General features: G+C 42.9%; 1 protein-coding gene across 9 annotated transcripts in view; it reads left to right on the forward strand.

The window, feature by feature from the left end:
• Positions 1–1169: 1169 nt before the first annotated feature.
• ZHX1 (zinc fingers and homeoboxes 1) overlaps positions 1170–22571 on the forward strand; it is a 34018-nt gene continuing 12616 nt past the window's right edge. For 5 of the 9 annotated variants that reach the window (XM_087746723.1, XM_087746680.1, XM_087746711.1 and 2 more), the window contains exons 1-3: positions 1170–1452; positions 2337–2447; positions 18403–21780. In XM_087746723.1, the coding sequence (XP_087602849.1) occupies positions 18620–21244 (2625 nt within the window). In that variant the 5' untranslated portion in view covers positions 1170–1452; positions 2337–2447; positions 18403–18619 and the 3' untranslated portion in view covers positions 21245–21780. Of the gene's footprint in view, positions 1453–1774; positions 2244–2336; positions 2448–18402; positions 21781–22571 lie in introns of those variants that run through there. The other 4 variants (XM_087746734.1, XM_087746706.1, XM_087746690.1 and 1 more) reach the window with 4 other exon arrangements.

Genomic DNA, 22571 nt, shown 5'->3' on the forward strand with positions numbered 1-22571 from the left:
AAAAACCATCACGAGTCTTAAGACTTTAAAATAAGAACTGCATGTCAGCAGCTTACCCTGCTCTTGGTGTATTGGTTATATGGCGAAGGCAAGCACAGGAGAAAGAAAAATTGTACTGAAAATGCACACTTTAATGTATATTACATTGGGAATGTAATAAAGGAATTAACGTCGTTTTTCCTTAATTTGATCTCCACCTTGGCTGCTGTCACAGATTTTCGATGGGGCGGTGGGGGTGGTTTGCTGACCCTGTTCCCCGAGATGACTGAAAAACTGAACCAGAGGGACAGGGTGGAAATGTGGAACCAGAAACATTCCTGGGATCAAAACTTTTTGCTCTTAGAAGCTTTGATCAAACTCCTTCCTGTCACTCGTCTCCACAGGATACTGTACCTGTACAGATTTTTTTTTAAGTGATGTTTAGAATTGTGTATATCTTGATCTGCCATGACCAACTGTTAATGATTAACACTTCACAGTTCCCACAAGCCACGTCTTTTTCTTTGTCAGGGGAAAAAATCCTGTTTTAGCGTCTGAACCAAAATGGCAAACAGTGGTGAAAGAAATAGGGTGTAGAAACGCAACGTTTTTGAGAAGTACGCAGCAGGAGTTAAAACTACATCTTGACTAAAATATCTCGGTGCGTACTAAAGGAAGAGGTGTCCTTTCTCCGAGTTCTGTAACTAAACGACAAAAAAGGGGAAAAGGAGGTTTGTGGGGTTTCTTTCCTCAGGGCCGCCACTTCTGTGCTCGCTCACCCCCGGTTTGGGGCTCTGGACCCTGCGGCAGTGCCCTCCCTCCCTCAGCGACGGCTCGGGGCGCCTGAGAGGAACCGGGGGCCGGGGTCGGAGCCAGAGCCTCCCTCCACGGGGCTGGCGACGGCGGGAGAGTCTAGCGCGGAGCCCAAGTTTGCCGGCGGAGGAGCGGGCTGCGACGGCGCCGCTGCCTCCCGGGCACTCCCTGCCCGTCGCCCCCGTTTCTCCCTGCCGCAGCCGCTGCGCGCCGGCACCTCGCCTGGCCGAAGGGCGAGGAGACGGCGGCGGCCTCGGGGCTGCGGCCCCGGGACAGCCCCTCGCTGCCGGCCGCTGCCTGGCGGGGCCGGGCCGCCCTCCGGCTGGTGTCCACCGCCTGACGGGCGGGGCGGCGGCGGAGCGGCTCCGCCCCCGCGCCCTGCCAGGGAGGCTGAGGCACCGGCCGCCGCGGCCCGGCCTCCCTGCGCACCCGCCCCGGGGCAGCGAGGCGCCGGGAGGATGCGAGTGGGCGCTGCGGGCGGCGGCGAGGCGAGGGCCCGGGCGGCCGGCGGCGTTGGGAGTTCCCGGCTCACCCGCCGCCCCCCCGCCCCAAAAGAAGTGCAGTAGTTTGTGAAACGCAAGATGGCGGCGCGGCCGTGAGCGAAGGCGGCAGGCGGGCGGGCAGGCGGGCGGAGGGGGCGAGGCGGAGCGGCGCCGTCAGGTAGGGGCTCGCGTCTCCCGCCGCCTCGGGCGCGGGCGGCGAGGGGGCTGTCGGCGCCGGGAGGCGGGAGGGCGACCCCCGGGGAGGCGTGCCCCCCGCATGCCCCCGCTTCCCCCCGGGGAGCGGGCCAGGTGCTCTCCCGGCGGGGACGGGGCAGCGCCTGCCCGGGCCACGGGCGGCTCCCGGCCGGCGGGGGCGGGCGGGCCGAGGCGGGCCCGGCGGGGGCGGCCGCCCCGCTGCCGCCCGCGGGGTGGGCGCGGTGGGCCGGCCGCGCCCCGCCCGCCTCCCTATTGTCTGGCGGCGGCGGGCGAGCGGCCGGCGCTGTTCCCGCGGCCGGGGGGCATCGCCTGCCGGGGGCGGCGGGCTCCGAGCAGCCTGGGGGAGCCGGGGCGGGGGGAGAGCCGGGGCGTAACTTCGGAGCGGAGTGCTGCCTGCCGCCCCCGGCCCGGCCCGGCGGGGGGTGAAACCCCCTCGAGTCCGAGTCCGATCTCCTCTCCCCGTTCGTCCCTCCTCCGCCCTCTGCCAGCTGTGAAGCCGGGAGCCTGTGCGTGGCTTTGCTCGCCGCAAGGCGGGGGAAGATTCGTCTGGCTCGTCAGGCGGGGAGCAGAGAAGTTCAATCCCGGTGCTCCCGGAGGAGCTGGCGAGTTCCCGCCCGGTGCCCCGGGCTGCCCACGCTGGCGGACCGACTGACAGACTGCCGGCAGCCAACGAGCCATGAAATTCTGGCTGCGGAGTTGTCTCGCATCCCGTGGCGTGTCAGAGCGGGGGCGAGCGCGGAGGAACAGTACGGTGTATGTGCAGGCAAAGTTGGGGAAGATGTCTGGTTTACTCTCCTGGGGGTGTCTGGGTTTTGGGGTGCGTTCTGACGCTCGGCTCTCCCCTAGATCAGGATGTGCAGCACTGGAGATCAACACCGACTTCAATAAACCACGTAATGGAGGCAGTCCTGGATCTCTAAAAGGGCTCAGAGTATCTGCAATAGTGAACACTATCTGGTAGGTACTTGCGCTTTATTTCTGAGCTGCTTGGGCTTTCTGGAAGGTTAGATAGTTAACGGAAGGATGGAGAAGTTTACTTGGCACAAAGTGTCATGGAAAGCAGTGAAGGCTGAGATGTCTCTTGATCTGCAAGCTGGAGTAGGTGCCACTTATTTTTAAAAGAGAGATGTACAGAGCATATTGGGGATGTCAAAGTGCATCTAAACATGGTATAAATAAAAAGTGGATTTTGTTATGAAACTTGTTACGTGAAAACAAATATTCCATTAAAGGTAGGAATGAGAGAGGAATTTTAAAAGCTGTGCTGTCGGTTTTGACCAGCAGTCTGTTTTTTGTTTGGTTTTGCTTAGAAGGATTTCAGGCAAAAAAAAAGAAAGCTTGTGAGTACTGAAACCCTGTTTAAAACAACCTGTGTGATGCAAACTGTAGGACTGCCCTGAATTACCACCTCTTTGAGCGAGCACGCATCATTTAGAAAACCCTTTGGTTACTGTCTTTAAACATTGCCAGCAAGACAGTCTGTTTCACTTGTGTTGTTAAATGAATTCCCCTAAGCCGATTTTAAGTGGGTGCCATTTTTTATAACTGAGATGATTTGCTTTTAACTTCAGGCTAGTGGTTTTTGTATCTTTGTTAGACTGAAAAGCTCTCTGCCTTCCCGTTTGGGTCATGTGTGTGTATACTATGCTTGTCCCCAAACTTGGCTTAGTAAAACATAGCAGTTGGAGGTAGGGCTTTTCTTTGTGAGGCATACTTTTCTACTCTCTTAACGTTTCTTGTGACTCTCTACTGGATTATTTCCTCTCTTGCAACACCCTTGATGGCCTGTGTGTGCTTTAGCTGGATCCAGTGTCCTGGTGTCTAGACTTAATTGCTGTCATTTATCACTGTTGGTTATTGTGGGAATAGACAGTATTTATCACTGCGTACCAATATATCATGGGAGGCTGTTAGAGCTGTGTATTGAACAGTTCTGCCTTCTGTAGATTTCTCAGTACTGAAGAATTTCTATCAAATAATGGGCTGCGTTACTATTGTTAGGATTTGTTATGTTCCTAATGTACTGAAAACACGGTTTCTTGTGTTGTTTGCTTCACTGAGCAGTCCATAGCATTTCACTGTAGCTTACTGCTATCCTTGAGCTTTCCCCCTGTTTTTCCCCCATTTGTTTGTATGTAGTCTGAGGGAAAGGATTACATTTCGGTTTACATTTTTGTCTAGTTATGATTAACATTGGTGAGCCTTTTGTTCGGATGTGACTTTAGAAGAGCCTTATTTAAAAAATACTTCTCTATCTTTGAAGTCAGATTCTTTTGTCAAGTTTGAGTTCAGGATTTTTTCCAGCTTTATGAAACTGGAACTTCTAAAGCACCATGTACATACAAAAGGGGTTTAATTCTGTTTGCACATAATAAATATAACCAAGGCACAATCACTTGTAGCTAAGCGATGGCTAATCTTTATTTTGGTGATCAGTTTCTCCTTACCTGTCAAGGTGAGGTCTAGTCAAGAATTCCACGGTGTCAAATTCAGTATTTTTATGTTTTCTAATTTTTAGAAACCCTGAGCCTGTTGCAAAATTTACAGAATGATCTCTTCAGTGTTTGTTTATTAAATTAAAGTCCTGTGTCATAACAGTTTTGGGGTCATGGCATGGGGGAAGGTTCTGAGAGCATTTTTAGCTGAGTGCACGGACGTGCTGTTCTCTTCCGTGTATCGATGGTCAATATTCCCTCTCCTTGCGCTTTAGATGTGGGGTCATTGATCCATAAATGTCCAAGATGGTTTGCCTCCAAGCTGTCAGTGACTTGTAAACAAGTGATGCAATTTTCAATATAGTACCATTTCCCCTTTTGCTTTTGTTTACTTGCTAGTTCCTAAGTAGGCAGCAATATTGATCTTAGTGTTCTACTCATGGCTCTCCCCACTATGTGTCAGTAGCATCACCTTTGTTGTTTGTTAATACCTATAAGAATACGATTTTCTGTTGTTATTATTTAAGTTTCTAATATTGTCAAATTAAGCACCAAAGCAGCTTCTTTCTTCAGGCTATCAAAGGGATGCGATTACTTACGTTTTCAGCATTATTATTATTATTATTAATTCCAATTTATTGTCTTTATTCCAATTCATCTTCTCTCCTTTTTTCTTTCTTTTTTTTGAATTTTTTGTGGCTAGTTCAGGACCTTCCCAAATATTCAAACCACTTTGCTGCATAAACAGTTGTTTCTTTTTCTGTGGAGGTGGAAGCCACCGAAAATGATACATTTCCTTATCCTGTACCAGCCAGATGGCATATTTCATAATTCTGTGCCTTGCATAGCTTTAACTGATGGTTCATTTCCAGTTCTGTTGTCTTTCTGTCAAGGAACTGGAAGGAACTTCAGAAGGTCCACTCAAATCTTTCTCATATCCTTCAGAGTTCAGTGAACTGCAACGTATTTCCTAGAACAGTGTCTCTACTACCGGTGGATCCTTTCTAACCAGCTTCAGAAATCAGCCCACATTGAGGAAAAGTCTGCTGTTGTTGCTTGTGGGAAGATGTCTACCACTCTTTTATCCTGAAGAGCTTTGAGATCATAGTAAATGTTAACATTCGATAGAATTTGATGAAAAAGAGTATGATCTAAAGGGGCAAGAACTGGAATGTAGAGTACATTTATTCTATCGTTAAAAATATAAAAAGGGCAGTATCATGCTAAAGCACAGAAACTAGGAAGACTGCTGACGACTAAAAGAGGAACAGATGTGGCTAAATGGGAGAACCTTTAGGAAAAATGGTAAAGAACTTTGAATATGCTACTTTTTACACTCCTTAAATGACGTCAAAGATAGCAAAGAGCTTAAAGTTGCAAACATCCTTCAGCAGCGTGACCTCTGCTTGTGCCTGACAGGCCTAAAGGAGCTCAATATATTTTACTTCCAAAGAACAGGCTTCAGATTGTGTTTGGAGCCATTTAAGAAAGTGAGCTTGGTGTTTTAGGTCCACTTCGTGCAACTTGGCCTTCCCCAGTGGCATTCTGCAGTCTGCTGCTCACCTTCCTTGTCCATTGGTCTCACTGGGGGTAGAAGGAATTTAACATGCTGCCAGGGGACCCGCAGTTTGAAGTCGTTGCTCAAGCAAGCCTTGAAGGCTGGCAGTTTTGTTTAAACAGTGGGCAGACAGAACTGTGTAATGAGGCATGCATAACGCCAGCCCTCGCTCTTTGGCAAAGCCAGCGTCGTTCTGTGAGTGCTGTGAGCGCCAAATTCACCCCACCAGACAGAAGGACAGAAATGAGCTTTTGAACTTTCTAATGGTTATGGTAAAAGTTCCACATGTTCAGCACTCTGAATCTTCAAAGCATTTTATGAATCGCATATATTGGATGGAAATAGCTGTTAGCTTACAATGAATACTGTGAATTAGGCAATCATTTTGTATAGGTTTTAAGGCTTGAATCCTTCTTTATAGGTTAGGAGTGTGATTATTTTAACGTTATTTTACCTTACAAAGGTGCTAAGAACTTCATGGATGGAAATGCACGTTTGTATAATCTGAGGCAGTCTTGGTGGAGGACTCTAAGCTTGGCTTTCCTAAAAATTGCAGTATATTAGCCTAAACAAAACATGGTACTCATGTGATTGTCTTCCTTGCTGTGTTACAGTGGAAAGACATGCTGCTTATATCAAAACGCCGTTGATTTTAAAACTCTTCTGGTGGCTCTGTGCATGGGTGTAAGGTTTTGGTAATTAGGTCAAAATGAGATCTAGGAATGTTGTACGTCCTAAAAAGAGTAAAGGGGATACAACGGGGAAGGAGTCAGGAAAGAAAAGTTATTGCTACCTGGGCTGTAAAAGACTGGTAGTTAAACCTTAGTTACAGCTTTGTGCTGCTTCAAAAAGTCCAGATTCCTAGTTAATCTTCAGAATACTTTATAAGTAGAAAAATACCACCTTTTTGTACATAGGTCAGATGCCTTCCACAACATCAGTTGGAGCTGAGGGCGCTCTGCAAATCAGAGCTGTATCAGGAGTAGTTAGGCACTTGGCAGCAGTTGCCAAGTGAGCTAGATGGAGCAAGTGTGAAAACTCAAGGGGTTTCTGTTTCTCAGTAGGATTCTCAGCAAGATGAAACACATTTGTAGCTTCGGTGGAATTTTTTGAGCATTCAGCACTGCACAACGTCCAGCCGTGTTTGCAGTGTTCAATACTTATGGCTCTCTGTCCTCCAGCCTTCTCAGTGGGGATCTGGACTGACAAAAGGCTCACCACGCCTGGAACGTCATGTGAGTTCAGTTTTTTTGTGCGTGGATCAGTTGCGGGAATTGGTGCCCGTACAAGATCCCTGCTGGCATTATAGGTATTTGTTTAAATACAATGCAAACCCACACAACTTTACTCCTTATATCTTATGAGTGTTTTTCAAATTTGACTTCTTAATACATTTTACTTAAATTTGTTGGAGAAGTTTGTGGGTGAGTAGAGAACTAATTTTTTAAATTTTGTTACAAGAAGTAATTTAAGATGTAAGGAGACTTTTTTTTTTTTTTGGTGAAATGATTACAGCTTTGGGTGTTTTATCTTACAGGCCACAAACATTTATTTTAGATCTTGATTCTTCACAAGTAGCTTTTTTTTTTTTTTTAAAAATTCTGTAGTTCTTCAGTTCTTCCAGGGGAAAAATAAGGCCTTGTTAATACCAGCTGTTTGTTTCTTTTGGCGAAAGGAAGGAAGAGGTGAGAAAAAAGAGTAATATTGAAGCAAAGTAAGTTACTCTTTCCACACATAGTAAAGAAATAGTCACGTGTGCACATCCTTAGAAATACATGTAGTAATCATTGCATATAATGTTCAGGGAGGGAGAAGTTTTACGTTACTGAATACACTGAAATGTTACTTCAGAATTCTTTGCTTTGAAAGCTTTCCAATATATTAATATTTGCGTGGATGATGACAGTGCAGACACTGTACCCTGTGGTCACACATGCTTACTGACAAAGAGCGAGCAACACTTTTACTGCAGTTTAGCCCAGATGCATATGGGCACAAACTAGTTCTAAGGGCAGAATTTGTGAATATATGCTCCTTTATATGAGTGAATATCTTATTTCTGGATGTAATCCGCCTGAAGTTGCTATCTGTGGATTACTGAACAGGAGCCCTCTTCTTTACCAGGCAACGTTTAAGTCCGCATGCTACAGAGAGCTGACTCTCGGGAGAGGCAGGCTGAGGGTGAGAGTTTGCTGGAGGGTTGGGACTGAAGATTGCTTTGCACCAGAGCAGCTTCTCTGCACTACTTTGTGTGGAAAGATTCAGTCATTTCGACCCAAAGCAATGAAATAAAAAGCTCAGTCAGCCATTTCATCTTGAGATACCCCGCCCTCCAAAACAAGTATTAAAAAGAAAATGTAGGTTTTGGCCCATGCGTATCCCAGTAATTTCCACTGATTAAGCTGATGCTTGTAATTGGGATCTAGGCAGGCCATGTTTTGCAAAATATAAGTATCTTTTTTTAATTTAAGTAGAGGAAGTTACAAGATCTATATAGTCCCTTTGATATTTTATTTAACCCAATAACTGCTTGGGAAGGAAAGAGTCTGTTTGATTTACCTTTGTCCTAAATTCAGTTTTAATATCTAATGTTTAAATGAAGGGGGGTTGATCTTTATTCTTAATGATTCATGCTGCCTCAAAGCACAGTGGTTTCTAGTTGTATGCTGCCTTTCCCACTGGGGGATGCAAACAAAAGAACAATAATTTCAGACTCCTCCTTCAGTTTCCAAGAGAACCTTAGCTGCTCAGGGATAGCTTTGAATTTTAAAAGCATTTTTCTTCCAAATTATGTATTGATTGCACACAAAATAGCAGTGCTGTAATATGCAATTTAAAACAAATGCATGATGGTGCTCATTTGCTTTTAATGCTGCTTTTTCCAGCAGAAAAACAAAAAGTGGATTCTGTTCCCATAAACCAGTCTTGCAAAATCCTTACAAACATTTATTAGTCTAGACACAAAATATTCTCACCCGGCCTCAGCTTGATGATGGCAAAAAAAAAAAAAAGGCAAGCTAATATTGTACTTGGCTGTCAAAAAAGGGAAAGAAAAAATAAAAAGCTTGCCCCAGGCTAGTGAACCAGTAACATTTTGCTGGGGCTGCCTACAACAACAGATGCATCTTATTCCCATGGGGTTTCCAGGCCTGCCTATTCTCTTATGCTAAACTTGGACACTCTCATAAACATTCTCTTTGAGAACCACACCCCGGTTGTATCCTGGGCTCTTTTAATTTGGTTGATTTAATAATGACATTAGACATGTTCGTCTTGCCTCTCCTTACCAATCTTTGTATTCCCCTGTCTCTCCCCAGATATAATGTAACTAATGCATTAACTCCAAAGCAATCCTGATCTATGGGAACTGGAATAATTGGTAGAAATCAAAATGGTTTAAAATAGGTGATTCGATCACTGTTTAAATCTGCATGTAGGGAACCTTGATTTAAATGATTTCTTCTAATCTTGATTTGCATTTGTGCTTTTGATAACTTTCATAAATGGCAAATTATTCTCATTGTTTGATATTGTGGTAGTTTCCAGAGTTTTGTTTTGTAAAGGGATAAATTATATTGGTGAGTGTTTATTTTATCAGTCCTTTATCTCAACATGCACTCGGTCCGAGTATTAATTTTTACTTTTTGTCATTTTCTTAGAAAATAGTGAATTATGCATCTCTTGTTTTTCTGATAATGATTAGCTCCTGTTATTCCCAATTTATGGCAGACTGCTTTTGGTTGAAAATTAAAATTTAATTAAAAATTCCCCTAAACAGCATAACATGTCTTTATTATTAAACTACTGTAAATATGTAGAATATCTAAGAATACATCTATTCAAGCATGACTATATTGGGTTTTTTTTAGACCTACAGATTTATGAGACAAAAGATGATACTTTTTTATACTTAACTAGATTAAATTCACTGTTTCTGTGATGGTGTATCCAAGTCTGTTAAGATTTTAGCCCTGGCAGAGGTCATGCTCAACCCTGAATTGGAGGTCTTGCCTAGAAAACAACCTGTCCTGCTTTTTCAGCTTTGAGGCAGGACACTTCTGTCATTCAGAAGATAATTCGTATCTTCACTGACTGCAGATGTCTACAAAGTGAATGTCTGTCTATAAGGTTAGTCATTGACTGCCACTAATTCAGTGTTTTCACTAAGAATTTCCAGCTTGGTTAACTAAGACAACTTGCTTCTAAAAAAATTAATTATATGAACTAAACCTCTCTGTTTTAATACTGATTTTTTTTCTCAGTGCTTTTATGCCATTAATAAAAACTTACCTGTTTACAGTTAGAACAGTGCTTCAGGCAGTCATCGGTGCTCTTAATGAGGATGACTGGTTTAATGTTGGTAAATTAGATAGGTGTTACTCATATGAGGGAATGTGTTCAGTGCGTTTTTGAAACATTAATGTAAATTAACAAAGTGTTTCTGACTAAAACTGATTTTGATTTTCCTACTCTAAATAATAGGAGGTTTAAACATCATACTGATGTTTCTCTTCCTTCCACCCCAGCTCTGATGCTATCGTGTTCTGTGCTGTGTAAATTTTTTAGGCTTTTGTGTTCCTTCTTAAATGTGTTTTTTCAACACATACAGTATTTTTTAATAAAATTCTACTGCCTGTTCTCATTTAAATCAGTGAGAGTATGATTTTGACTCTAGGATATTTATGCAGCTTTAAACTACCCATTTATTTTAAAACGGAACTAAACCGATTTTTTGATGGTGTTTAAATCTAATGCAAAAAACAAGAAAGCAGCCCACACCTACACATTTTAAGCACAGTATTCTAGTTAACTACATACTTTCCACTTAAATCCTGTTCTGCTAACTTTCCACTATTATACTAGTATGTGAGAGACAAAAAGTGAAACTAGGTAGTCAGTTTTAGTTTTAAACTGAAACATCCCAAAATCCTGGGGAGAAAAATTAAGAGTAGAAAGGATTTCTGGAGATCATCTAGTCCAGCCTCCTCAAAATTAACGGTGAAGGGTTGTTCAGGGTCTTACCAAGTTTTGAAAACTTTGACGGATGGAAATTCCTTAGAAGTTGCCAGCTGATCTCCACAACCTCTCCAGACAACTGGTGACAGTTCCTTGCCAGCGCTGAGATGCTGTTACTCTACCATCACCATGCCCCTAAAGCGATGTTCATCTGTAGCAGAGCAAGAGTGTGTTGGTGTTGCAGTGAGAGGCAGGTAAACCTGAGCTAGTTTGACAGTCTCACACTGGTCCTGGCAGTAATTCACTGCTGCACTGGCAGTACTTGCACTTAATGGCAGTGCCCGAGTACCCTGAATATGGAGAGGGAAAGCTGTGTTGTATTTGTGTTGTGAAAGTGCTGTGTGACCAGCGTTGATTGGATCAGGTCAGAGGATAACATCTTGAACTTCTGTAAGATCAGCTGTGCTTGCAAGCATGAAGACAAAATTTTTCTACATCTCTCTGGTATGGAGGAGTCCGTCAGTAGGAATGAGGTGAATTCTTGGTTTTGTCTGTCCTTAATTTATGTGATTCAGCTGACAATTGTCAAGCTGTTATGACACTGGAAGCATTCTGCATTCTGGAGCCACATTAAAAAACCTTGTAAAATACCAGCTCTGAAGTCACGTTTTTTACTTCTTAAGTGGAGAAGCAAATCATGTGGCAAAGAAAATAAAGGACTTTTTATGCACACTGTGCTCCTTGACCTTCTCACAAAGTGGTAGCAGACCTAAGAGGCTGGAGGAGGCTTTAAGGAGGGCATGGGGTGGGAAGCTGGTGGGTCCAGGGCGTGCAGAAGAGGTTCTGTGGAAGCACGTGTGAGCAAAAGCCCACAGTGGCCTAAGTGGTGGACAAGGCTCTAAAGAGTAGTTGCAGCCTTGATAATGTGCATTAAAGTCTTCACCTTGACATGGGCTAACCTAGGTCCATGCAATAGAATGTAATTTCTTTTTGCTTTTCAAGTGACACTCAAAGTCCTTGCTTTTTCCTCATTCATAAAACACCAGCTCATACAAACACTGGGTTTATACATTTATTTCAAGTATTTTGGGATCCTTTGCAAGTTACTTAAATCATGGGTCTGTATCCTGGTGTATGCAAGTCTGCGTGTACATGTGGAGCATGTAGCAGTGCATATTAGCGTCACCTGGTGAGTCCATTGTAAGTCCTTGTTTTCAGTTTCTTATGATGGTTGACATGAGAATTTCTCACACATTGTTCCTATTTGGAGGCTGATTTTGTTCTCTGTTCATTGAGTTTTGGAGAAGCATTCAGCTGGTTCAAGAGCAAAATGAACAGAGTGAGGAGGGAAGCAAGGAGCGGAAGAGAGGCAATCTCAATGTAAGAGCTGTATTATCTTTCTGTTTCTGAACAGCTCTGTGCCTCAGGGATTTGACATAGGAACTTGAAATTTGGCAAGGATCTAGCCCTGAGGTCTGAGAAATGCATTCTGCTGTTTTTTTAAAAAAAAAAAAAAAAAAAAGGAGGCAGAATTATGAGTCATCATGTATCACCACCTTTTTGTATCCAAGGTAGAATTTGCAGGATGTTTTGCTACCTGTTCTTGATCATGCTTTTATGCCTCTTATGCACACTTGCAGGCTGCTTTAAACCACCTGTATTAAATGGATTCTCCTCCTCCATCTATCTAGGTTATTGTATTGGCATGCATCAGCGTAGTCCTTAAGCTGCCGCTGCTTCTTGTGCTCCTGCAAATGCCACTGGCCTCGCAGGCGGTATAAAAGCATTGGGAGCTGGTAAGCCCTGAGACCTAGTCCCATTTGTTTAAGGGTAGAGAGCTCCCGCGACTGCTAATTGCTGTTGAGAAGATACCATTTTGCTACGGTGACAAGCAGATATTAACGAAAGCAGATAGCAGCCGATTTGAAATCTAGTTTCCAATGTGATGAGGGCGCGTACCGTTCATTGCAATCAGTGGAGGAGGGGGAGAGGAGAGGGAGACAATCTGTGCTGAGCTGTGTCACCTTTAAAAGCGCGGGGGTTCCTGTGTAGCACGAGGGATGATTAGAGAATGAGTCGGACTATCTAGCAAAGGAGACCATCTGTAGGACTGCTGCTTTGGTCTATGAAGAAGCTGAAAGGTGTCTGGGGACACGAGCTCCGGGAAGTGAAAGGAAGGTCTTGTACTTCCAGCACTAGACTAGGGCCTGGGAAAACAAAGATCTCTAGAAATTTTTCGTCTGGGAAAAAAAAATGCAGATTCAAGTGGAAAGGAACATTTTGTGAATCCTGTCTGTGCCAGATTATTTCATTTTAAAGAAAGAAATCCCAGGAGAAGAAAACCTTTTGTTTTGATGTTTTAAGGAGAAACTTTTTTTGATAAACAATTTTTAAAATGCATAATTTTTTACTGTTCTATTTTTTTAAAAGCCAATATGAAACATTTTGGGGGTTGGATTAAAGGTTTATTCAACCCGAAACACATTTAAAAATCTTTTCAGGTCAATAATTTGTTTCTTCCTCTGTTCCTTTTTCTATGTACCAGCACAGTAAGCAAAACAAAACAGAGCAGCAACTGTGCAAAAAAAGTATCCCTAACTCTGCCACCATTTTATTGGGTATGGTAAGCATTTACAAAAGTCTGATACTCACTTTCAAGAATAATCATGCAGAGATGTCTGATGTCTGAAAGTACTGAGTGCTCACAATTTGAATTGAACACTTTAGAGGTCAAAAAAAAAAAAAAAAAGACCTGCCTGTGTGAGGTTTAGCTGCCAAGGTGACCAAATCACGTAGAAAATATGTGCTTATGTGACCGAGGAACAGAGACACGCACCGTATATGTTAAAGGTGCTTCTTTGTCAGTGCACCCGTGATTGTTAAGTTTGATTGTCGCGTTTGATCAGTAGCCTTTATATGATCGGGCATAAAAACTGGTTATGGCTTCATGTGTCAAAAGCAGTGGCATGAGTTACTGTGCTCACTTTGGAGGTACCTGGGGGATGTTTTGTAATACAGAAAGATAATCCAGGTCATTTCGTGGTCACTTCTGGCCTGAACTTCTGAAGTTTACTTTGATGGAACCCGCTCATAACCTGTTAAAACCAGTGGGGATGGGAGGTAACCGAGAAGGTCTAGTCGCATGTCCTGTGGCAGGCTCTTTTCAGCCTCTGCTGGGCTTTGTGTCCGCATCCCAGAGCTCCAGCACAGGTCTGGCTTTGGCATAGCCTGAAGCTGTGTGTGGGCAGGCAGTACAGTACCTTTGGTATGTGCCTCCCTTATTGCAAATTGTAATGCGGCAAGGACCCTAAGCGTGCCCTTTCTTTGTAGCACACGTGAAAGTCCTGCTGAAATCAGTTTGGCAAGTTTTGCTCCCGTGTTGAATTAGAACCAGACCTCATTTTAAAACGGGAATCGAATGTGAATATTGAAGCTTTTAGATAGAGACTTGGCTTTATTTTGGAGTCATAAGCAGTAATGCCCTCTGAACTTTACAGATAATGAACAACTGAAGAAAATGGCAGTGTAAAACAAAGTCCTTCACCCTTCTTGCTGAGAGGCCGCACAGATCAGAGCAGATTAGCCTACGCTGAGCTCTGTGCAGAATAGTTTTTGACATGGGTACATCTACTCTGAATAAATGGTAATAGTTAGAAGGAGGCTAAACAAAGGATCAACAATTGCATATTGTCCTGGATTAATCAGAAGCTATAAGGAGAGGACACAACAATGTTTTCTGTGTTGAGGGAGATGATAGGCAATTTGTAATCTAGGTGATTTTAAAAGTTAGAAGCAGTTTCTCTTGCTTCATCTTCTCCTGAGCCACCCTGTTTATGCATATTCTTAAAATCACGTTATTTGGGTTTGGATTTTTTGTTGGCATGCTTTTCCTGCATGCTGGATGAAAGTGTCACACAGCAAGCAGGGAGAAATGCCTTTTCCTAAAGCATACAACCTGAACACCCAGTGAACACTTTCTGTAACCTCATTTATTTTCTTGCTGTGTCAGCTGCTCCTGTTTGGGGGAGGGAAGGAAGAGGTGGGTAAAAAATTTGTGCTAGAAACAGGTTCTTTTACGTGTGTATTCTGCTGTCAACCCTTTGTCTTTTCCTTCTCAAACTACAATCACAGGGGCAGAAGGTTTCTGCCTGCATTTAGAAAATATTTATTTAAATCTTTATCCAAATCTGCTGTAGAGACAACTTTAAATATTGAATTCCACTCTGGAATAAATCTGTCTTAATATAATTATTAATTAATTGGGATTATTAACTGTTTATGGTATGTTTCTGAAGAGCAGTGTCCTGAGCAATTGCTTGCTCAAAGATGAAATGTAAGATCCTGGACCTTCAAAAAAGTATGCCTTTTTTGTGTTCCTGGAAAAAATGTCTGTTTCATGGGTTGGTTTTGCTAGGAATGTCAATTGTATGAAAATCTGAGGTAAAGTTACAGAAGGGTATTGCCGTGATGAATGTCTTGAGAGATTAAGAGTGCCACTCATTGGAAATTTTTCTCCAGATTCTTTCATGGAAAAATGCTGCTTTTGACATAAAGCAAACAACTGGAATATTTAATTACAAACCAAATTGCACAATATAATTTCAATATTAACAGCAAGGGATAAAAATACAGTCCAGATAAAACCAGAAAATCTTAATGTTAAGTCATGTATTTGATGCTAAAGTATGCAAGGGACAAGCCAAAGCAATCTCTGAACCGTTAGTGATGATCTTCAGGAATTCATGGAGGATGGGGGGAGGTCTCAGCTGACTTGAGACAGGCAAACATAGAACCTAGTCTTAAATGAGGGAGAGGCATGAGCAGAGAACATGTAGGGAATCACGGATCGGTTAACGGGATCTTCATTCCCAGGATGGTACAGGAAGAATTTACTAAAAATCAGTCTGTAAGAACCTAGAGAATTGTAACAAGGTTCTTTAAAAGGTGGATTCGTCAAAACCAGACTATGTCAAGCCAATCCAATTTCATTTCTTGCTGGAGTAATTGGCCTACTGGAACGGGATGTTGCAAACCTTACTGAAGTCAAGATACATGGCAAGGTCCCACGTGGCATTCGTGTAAGCAGTACAGGAGAGGTGGTTTAGAGGAACTGAAGTACAAGGGTGATGCATAATTGGTTTGATAAACTACTAGAGTGTGAGTTTTCATAATCCCCTGGTAAACTGAGAGAACATGTCAAGCAGGGTGCTACAGATGGAATAATCCCATTAGCACCAAGAAGGGAACAGAGATTTCTGTAAAGCCTGTAGAGGAAAGAAGGCTGGGAAGGGTTGCAAGCACCTCGGTATGTTGAGATTTTAGTGAATTCTGTCATAGCTCTTCATAGCCCTGAATTAAACAGGGTTTTGAAATCACAACATCCTTTAAAAAAAAACATCTTGCATAGTGTAGTCAGAAGAGCATAGATGCAGCTTTCTTCTTCTGAGACCTGCTTGTATCAAAGCAACGCGTTGCTCAGTTGGTAAACAGTGCAGGGACAGGATAATCTGCCTGCGCACCGTGAGCGAAGCTGAACCACAGCAAACAGAGATGTGATACAGAGATTTAGCTAAAAAGCTGCAGGTGATGCAGTTGCATGTGGACTTGTAGGCTTACAGGCACTGTGAATGCTATTGGGTAAATGAGGGGACTGGAGAAAAACACTTATTGATTTGTTGGACAGGTTTCCCATTGTAGGCGTTACCTCCAGCCTTATCTCGAGCACGCTTCAACACTGCCTGTCAGGTCAAACGCTGCTTTCACTTGCGCTCTGTGGCATCCCAGAATGGGACCCTGAGCAAGGTCAGTCAGGCTGCCCTGGGTATGGATCCTACGTGCTGCACAAGGGATGAGGCACTGCAGAGTACCACAGTCAGTTTTCAAACTGCAACTTCAGTCAGCAAAACAAGCTGTTAAGTAGCTTTTGAAAATGGACATTTCTGGCATTTCTGAAATTTTACTCAAGATGGCAGAAAGATTAGGTAATACCACCCAGCTCTTCCCCAAGAGCATTGCTCAACATTGAGTCTTGGCAGTTGTCTTTCTTTTGTGAAGAGCCCTTCAGCCCCACAGAGAAGCAGTATGGTTAATAATGCTCTACCTCTCGTCCCCCAGGACACCGAGACAAATGGATCCATTCAGCTTTGCTTCATGGTTCTCTCACTGCAAAGATAAATGAGGTGGCCTGCAATACATACTTTTTATGTACGTTAAAATAAATATCTTTTACACTTCTGTGCAGTTTTACGGACTGCCAGCATGAACTGGTGGAAGAAGGGTATCTTTCAAGTCCAGTACTATTAAATAATTGTCATCCTGGAATGATGATTACCCAAGATTTATTGAGCATTGTCAGTGTCCTTAATGCCGTCTAACTGTATCCTTGGCATGAAAAGCCCTCATGTCAGACTGTGCACTTCGAATGTAGGCACAGAAGTAGGGCAGAGGGTGACTGTTAAAAACATCTGGGGAGGTTTTTTACGAAAAAGTGAGGCGAGGTGCACAGTTTCAAAAACAGAGCTTGTGGAGCAGCACTGGGTGGCAGCTATGGATGAACACTCTTGTCTTTTGCCTGAAGAAAAAATGTGAAGCTAGGAATTATTTGTCTTCCTTCCTATCCACAGCCTCTGCCCTCCCATAATTAAGAAGAAAGAATCATGTTGTCGTATGGCGAAAAATAGTATTTCTTTTCCCCCTCTCATTTCTTCTAACTGCCTTTCTTCCTTTTACACTGTTTTTCCTTTAAGACTTTGTGGTGAACAAAGCTGGCCTTCTGTTTTTAACCTGTTACATGCTGTTCCCTTTCCCAACCATCTGAAACAGCTACTGAGTATTCCCCTTGAACTTGAGCATGCCCCCACTTTGGGAAGTAGATGATGTTCAACTATCTAAAAATTCATGTACCTATGGGATTTCTGGTATGAGAAATCAGTGTCTGATTTTATTTCAAGAAGAAAACTATTACAGTTTATAACCCTCTGCAGAAGTTTGTGCATCATTTCCAGCAAACTAGTTGTGGTCCCTGTGGGCTAAAACTCCCTTTTTTATTTAAGGCGATATTTATTTTCTGAATTTCTGTAGGCCTCAAATTTATTTGGTGGTACTTTAGTTTTTCTTAGAAATGGACAAGGAATTCTGAACAGAAAATACATAATTTTGTTTGGCTTCTGCTTGCTCTATCAGTCTTCAATGCTTTTTCTCTCTGGTACAGTTTGCACTATCAATCATGTCCCTGTTAATGCATAGAGACATGAAAACAGATTTTAGTTAATTGCCATGTGCTAGCAATCAACTTTTATTAGTTTGGGATTGGTCTTCAATTTGAGAATGACATGTGAGGAGCTAGGAAGAAAGGATAGTCGTCTTTTGTCTGTCAAAGTGCCTTAAAAAGGCATTGTTTTGCCTGTTTTCAGACTTGGGAGAAAGGCCCTGCATATATAGTGCACTAGAAAAACCCTCTAAACCTGCCTTTTCTGGGACCCTTCACAACCCTGACACGAAAGACATGACAGAGTCAGTAGCGGAGGTGTCATATTGGGGTTGAGTTTGTGATAGGAAGGACTTGAGCTCACAGGGCAGTCGAGAGAAGTTGTCATAGCACAGACAAAGCAGTCCAAATGCAAAACTGATGTAGGACAACTGACCTCAGCATTGTGCCAAGAAAAAGGTTTCTGAAGAAAGGGAAACAGCCAGAAAGCTACCTGTTTTACACCATCCTGTGTTCTATGCCTTTCACTGCATTGACATGACCTAAACCAAATTTCAGCCTGTAATAACTGGATTGGATTTTGCCTTTCTTAACTTAGCTTCGAGTATCTCTCTTTGGAATGGGTCTGCTGGTTTCAGGGGATGAACAGTGGCAGATTGAACCCCAAAGGACTGAATTACCTTAAGCCAAAATATGTAGCAGAATAGAAGTTGCTCTTTAAATTGAACTAATTCCACTGTCTCTTCTTTGCTACAGGTGGTGGATGTGGACTTTAAAACAGTGTGTCTCAACATTTCATCCTCAACTATCTATTTTTAATCTGATTGCACTACAAAAGAAAAGCTGCTAATGGGATAAATGTTGAGACTTTACAAGAACTGACTTGAAGTACCGAAAGCCATTATTATTAATCAAGAAGAGCTTGAAGCTAAGTCTGTATCTGACCAGTCAGTACCATTTTCACATAACAGGCATGGCAAGTAAACGAAAATCAACAACACCATGCATGGTCTTAGCCAACGAGCAGGATCCAGATCTAGAAATGGTATCAGACTTGGAGGAAGGCCCACCTGTACTCGCGCCAGCAGATAACCCTACAGCAGAGAGCGTAACAAGTGATGAGGATGTTCATGAGTGTGTGGATTCAGACAATCAGAAAAATACAAATAAAGTAGAAGGTGGTTACGAGTGTAAATACTGTACTTTTCAAACTCCAGATCTCAATATGTTTACTTTTCATGTGGATTCGGAACATCCCAACGTAGTATTAAATTCATCCTACGTTTGTGTAGAATGCAATTTCCTTACCAAAAGATACGATGCTCTCTCAGAACATAATTTGAAGTACCACCCTGGAGAGGAGAATTTTAAATTGACCATGGTGAAACGTAATAATCAGACAATCTTTGAACAAACAGTAAACGATCTCACTTTTGATGGGAGTTTTGTTAGAGAAGAAAACGCTGAACAGGCCGACTCTTCTGAGGTCCCCTCATCAGGGATCTCCATTAGCAAAACTCCTATTATGAAAATGATGAAAAACAAAACCGAGACGAAACGTATCGCTGTTTTCCACAATGTAGTTGATGACATTCCTGGTGAAGAAAAGGGAACTGAAAATGAGCCAAACTCTGAAGAAGTAGTAGAAAACCCACCACCGGCAGTTTCTGAGTCAAAAGCGAGCCATTCAGTTGTTTGCAGTGCAGCAGATGTGGCTAGTGCGGTAGTGACTCCAGCACCAGTGCTTCAGCCTGGGGTGGCACAGGTTATAACAGCTGTTACAGCTCCGCAGAACTCAAACCTGATTCCAAAAGTCCTAATACCTGTAAATAGCATTCCAGCCTATAATACTGCTTTGGATAACAATCCTCTTTTGCTTAACACCTACAACAAATTCCCATATCCAACCATGTCGGAAATCACTGTTCTTTCCACTCAAGCGAAGTACACAGAGGAACAGATTAAAATATGGTTTTCTGCCCAGCGTCTGAAGCACGGTGTGAGCTGGACACCGGAGGAAGTGGAGGAAGCAAGGAGGAAACAATTTAATGGCACAGTGCATACTGTGCCACAGACAATTACCGTTATTCCAGCACACATTTCCGCCGCTAGCAATGGTTTACCTTCAATTCTGCAGACATGCCAAATAGTTGGTCAGCCAGGACTTGTTCTCACTCAAGTTGCAGGTGCAAATACGTTACCAGTAACAGCCCCGATAGCTTTGACTGTAGCAGGAGTCCCAAACCAAACACAGTTACAGAAGAGTCAGATTCACACTGCTCAGCCTATTGCAGAAACCAAACAAGTAGCTGCCGTTCCAGCCCCTCAGCCTATCAAAAATGAATCCGCACTGATGAATCCTGACTCCTTCGGCATCCGAGCAAAAAAAACTAAGGAACAACTGGCAGAATTGAAAGTCAGCTACCTTAAAAATCAGTTTCCTCAAGATTCAGAAATCGTTAGACTTATGAAAATAACAGGCCTGACTAAAGGAGAGATCAAAAAGTGGTTCAGCGATACACGCTACAATCAGAGAAACTCAAAGAATAATCATGGGATTCATCTCAACAGTGATTCATGTGCCACTATTGTTATTGATTCAAGCGATGAAATGAATGAGTCCCCAACGGGAGTCACTGCACAGAGCAAGTCATCGTGGAGCGCTTTTCCTGATTTCACCCCACAGAAATTCAAAGAGAAGACTGCTGAACAGCTTCAAGTCCTCCAAGCAAGTTTTCTGAATAACCCTGTCCTTACTGATGAAGAGATGAATAGGTTAAGAGCCCAAACCAAACTGACCAGGAGAGAGATTGATGCCTGGTTTACAGAAAGAAGGAAATCAAATGTCTTAAAGGAAGAGGGAGCTGACTTGAATGAGAGCAATGCTGGCAGCTCAAAAGAAGAGGCTGGAGAAACATCTGTGGGAGATGGAGCAGCAGGAGCAAAATCAGGGTGTTCCACTTCAAGCAAAATAGGCAAAAAATCACCAGAGCAGTTGCACATGCTTAAAAGTTCCTTTGTCCGTACTCAGTGGCCGTCTCCGCAAGAATACAACAAGCTGGCAGAAGAAACTGGGCTCCCAAGATCAGAAATTGTGAGCTGGTTTGGAGATACTCGCTACGCCTGGAAAAATGGTGGATTGAAATGGTACTACTATTACCAGAGCGCCAATGCAAACAGTCTGAACGGCCAAGGCTTTGCAAGGAAGAGAGGGAGAGGAAGACCAAAAGGGAGGGGGAGAGGGAGGCCTCGGGGGAGGCCTCGGGGAAGCAAGAGGTTAAATTGCTGGGACAGAGGTGTGTCTGTCATAAAATTCAAAACTGGAACAGCAATCCTGAAGGACTACTATATGAAGCACAAATTCCTTAATGAGCAAGACCTTGATGAACTGGTAGCCAAATCTCATATGGGATATGAGCAGGTCAGAGAGTGGTTTGCAGAAAGGCAGAGACGATTAGAACTTGGAATAGAGCTGTTTGATGAGAACGAGGAGGAAGATGAAATGCTGGAAGATCAGGAAGATGAGGAAGAAACAGATGATAGTGATACTTGGGAACCCCCCCGACATGTTAAGCGTAAACTTTCAAAATCAGATTGATGTGCAATTTGGGATTTGGGGGCCAAAAACCTATGAATTAGGTTTGATGTTATGGTGAAGAGCCAAATGATTTTTCATGGCCTTCAGTTTAGCAAGCACCTGCTTAGCATCTTCCTTCCACCTAAAAGAACATGGGCAAGATGCTACCTGTGCAGGCAACAACTATTTGCTTCCTTGCTACAAGAGATGGACATCCTCAGGCCTAGCCTAGGACGTGGAGGTATAAATCAGATCTGGTTCAGCTCCTCCTCTTCCACGTTACTGATGGGAAGGTTCATGTTCATCATTCACGTGACTGCTTCTCAATATTTAATTGCCTTATGTCATTTAATTCCAAAAAAACACAGAGACATTTTTTCGTTGATGTAGGAGAACATTGCCTGCTCATGAAGGAGGAAAATACAAAAACCTAAGATGTCTTTTTGCATACATCGCTTCACCTGAAAGTTTCAAGGCCTGGGTTTATTTCTTAAGGATAAGAGTTCAAAACAAAAGAGAAGGGGAAAAGTGTGACAAAGGAATCAATGAACCTAGGGGTGAGAATTGCTTGGTTTAAGAAAATGAGGTGATATTGGCACCTTTTGCGTATCTTCAGAGTGTTTTGGGTTTACAGAACTTGTGCTGAAATGTTCCTTGTTGATAACTATGAGCTAACTGAATGAGTCTAATGCTAGAAGATGCTTTTCGTTACATTTAATCAGTGTATCCTACATCAATTTAATTTAAATGCCTGACAGACTTGATGCAGTTGATAGTAACATTCGTTTTTAGCTTGTGCGTTCTTTCCTTTGTTGGAAATGGTAAGAAAAGTATGTATATTTCTAGCTAAAAAGAATAACTTCTTGAAATCTTACACTGAATTTTAAGGTAAACGTGAAGCGGAAACTGCCTAAAAGTCATTCAGAGTTGCTATGGGGTTTGTAAGAATACACAGATGCAGAGATGGAAAGCGTCTTCGGGTGCTAGTAAGAAAGGTTTTCGAGTAAGTTGTGGCAATGACATGATGTTTAGTTCTCAAACAAAATGAAGTTATATGGCTTTTAGATGCTTAGGAATGATAAACATGTTAGCGTTTAATTGTTCTTCAGCAATAGCCCAGTTGAATGATTTGTGCACAAGTTTAACCTAAGTTCATCCTGATGGATTGAGCTCGCCACTATGCTGATTGTTCTTAGGGCTGCTGGGTGAACGCCCTTATTTTTAGAGGTGGTTTGATCTACCTGAACTGAACTCCAGAAATAGTTTCATCTGATACAAAACATCTACATCTTGAATAAGTGTCTTTAAATTGGGGGGAAGCCATTTTAGACATTGAAATCATAGTAGA

This window comes from Nipponia nippon, unplaced genomic scaffold (assembly GCF_047370975.1).
Source record: "Nipponia nippon isolate SJK-2023a ecotype South Korea unplaced genomic scaffold, ASM4737097v1 scaffold_1, whole genome shotgun sequence".
NCBI lineage: Eukaryota > Metazoa > Chordata > Aves > Pelecaniformes > Threskiornithidae > Nipponia > Nipponia nippon.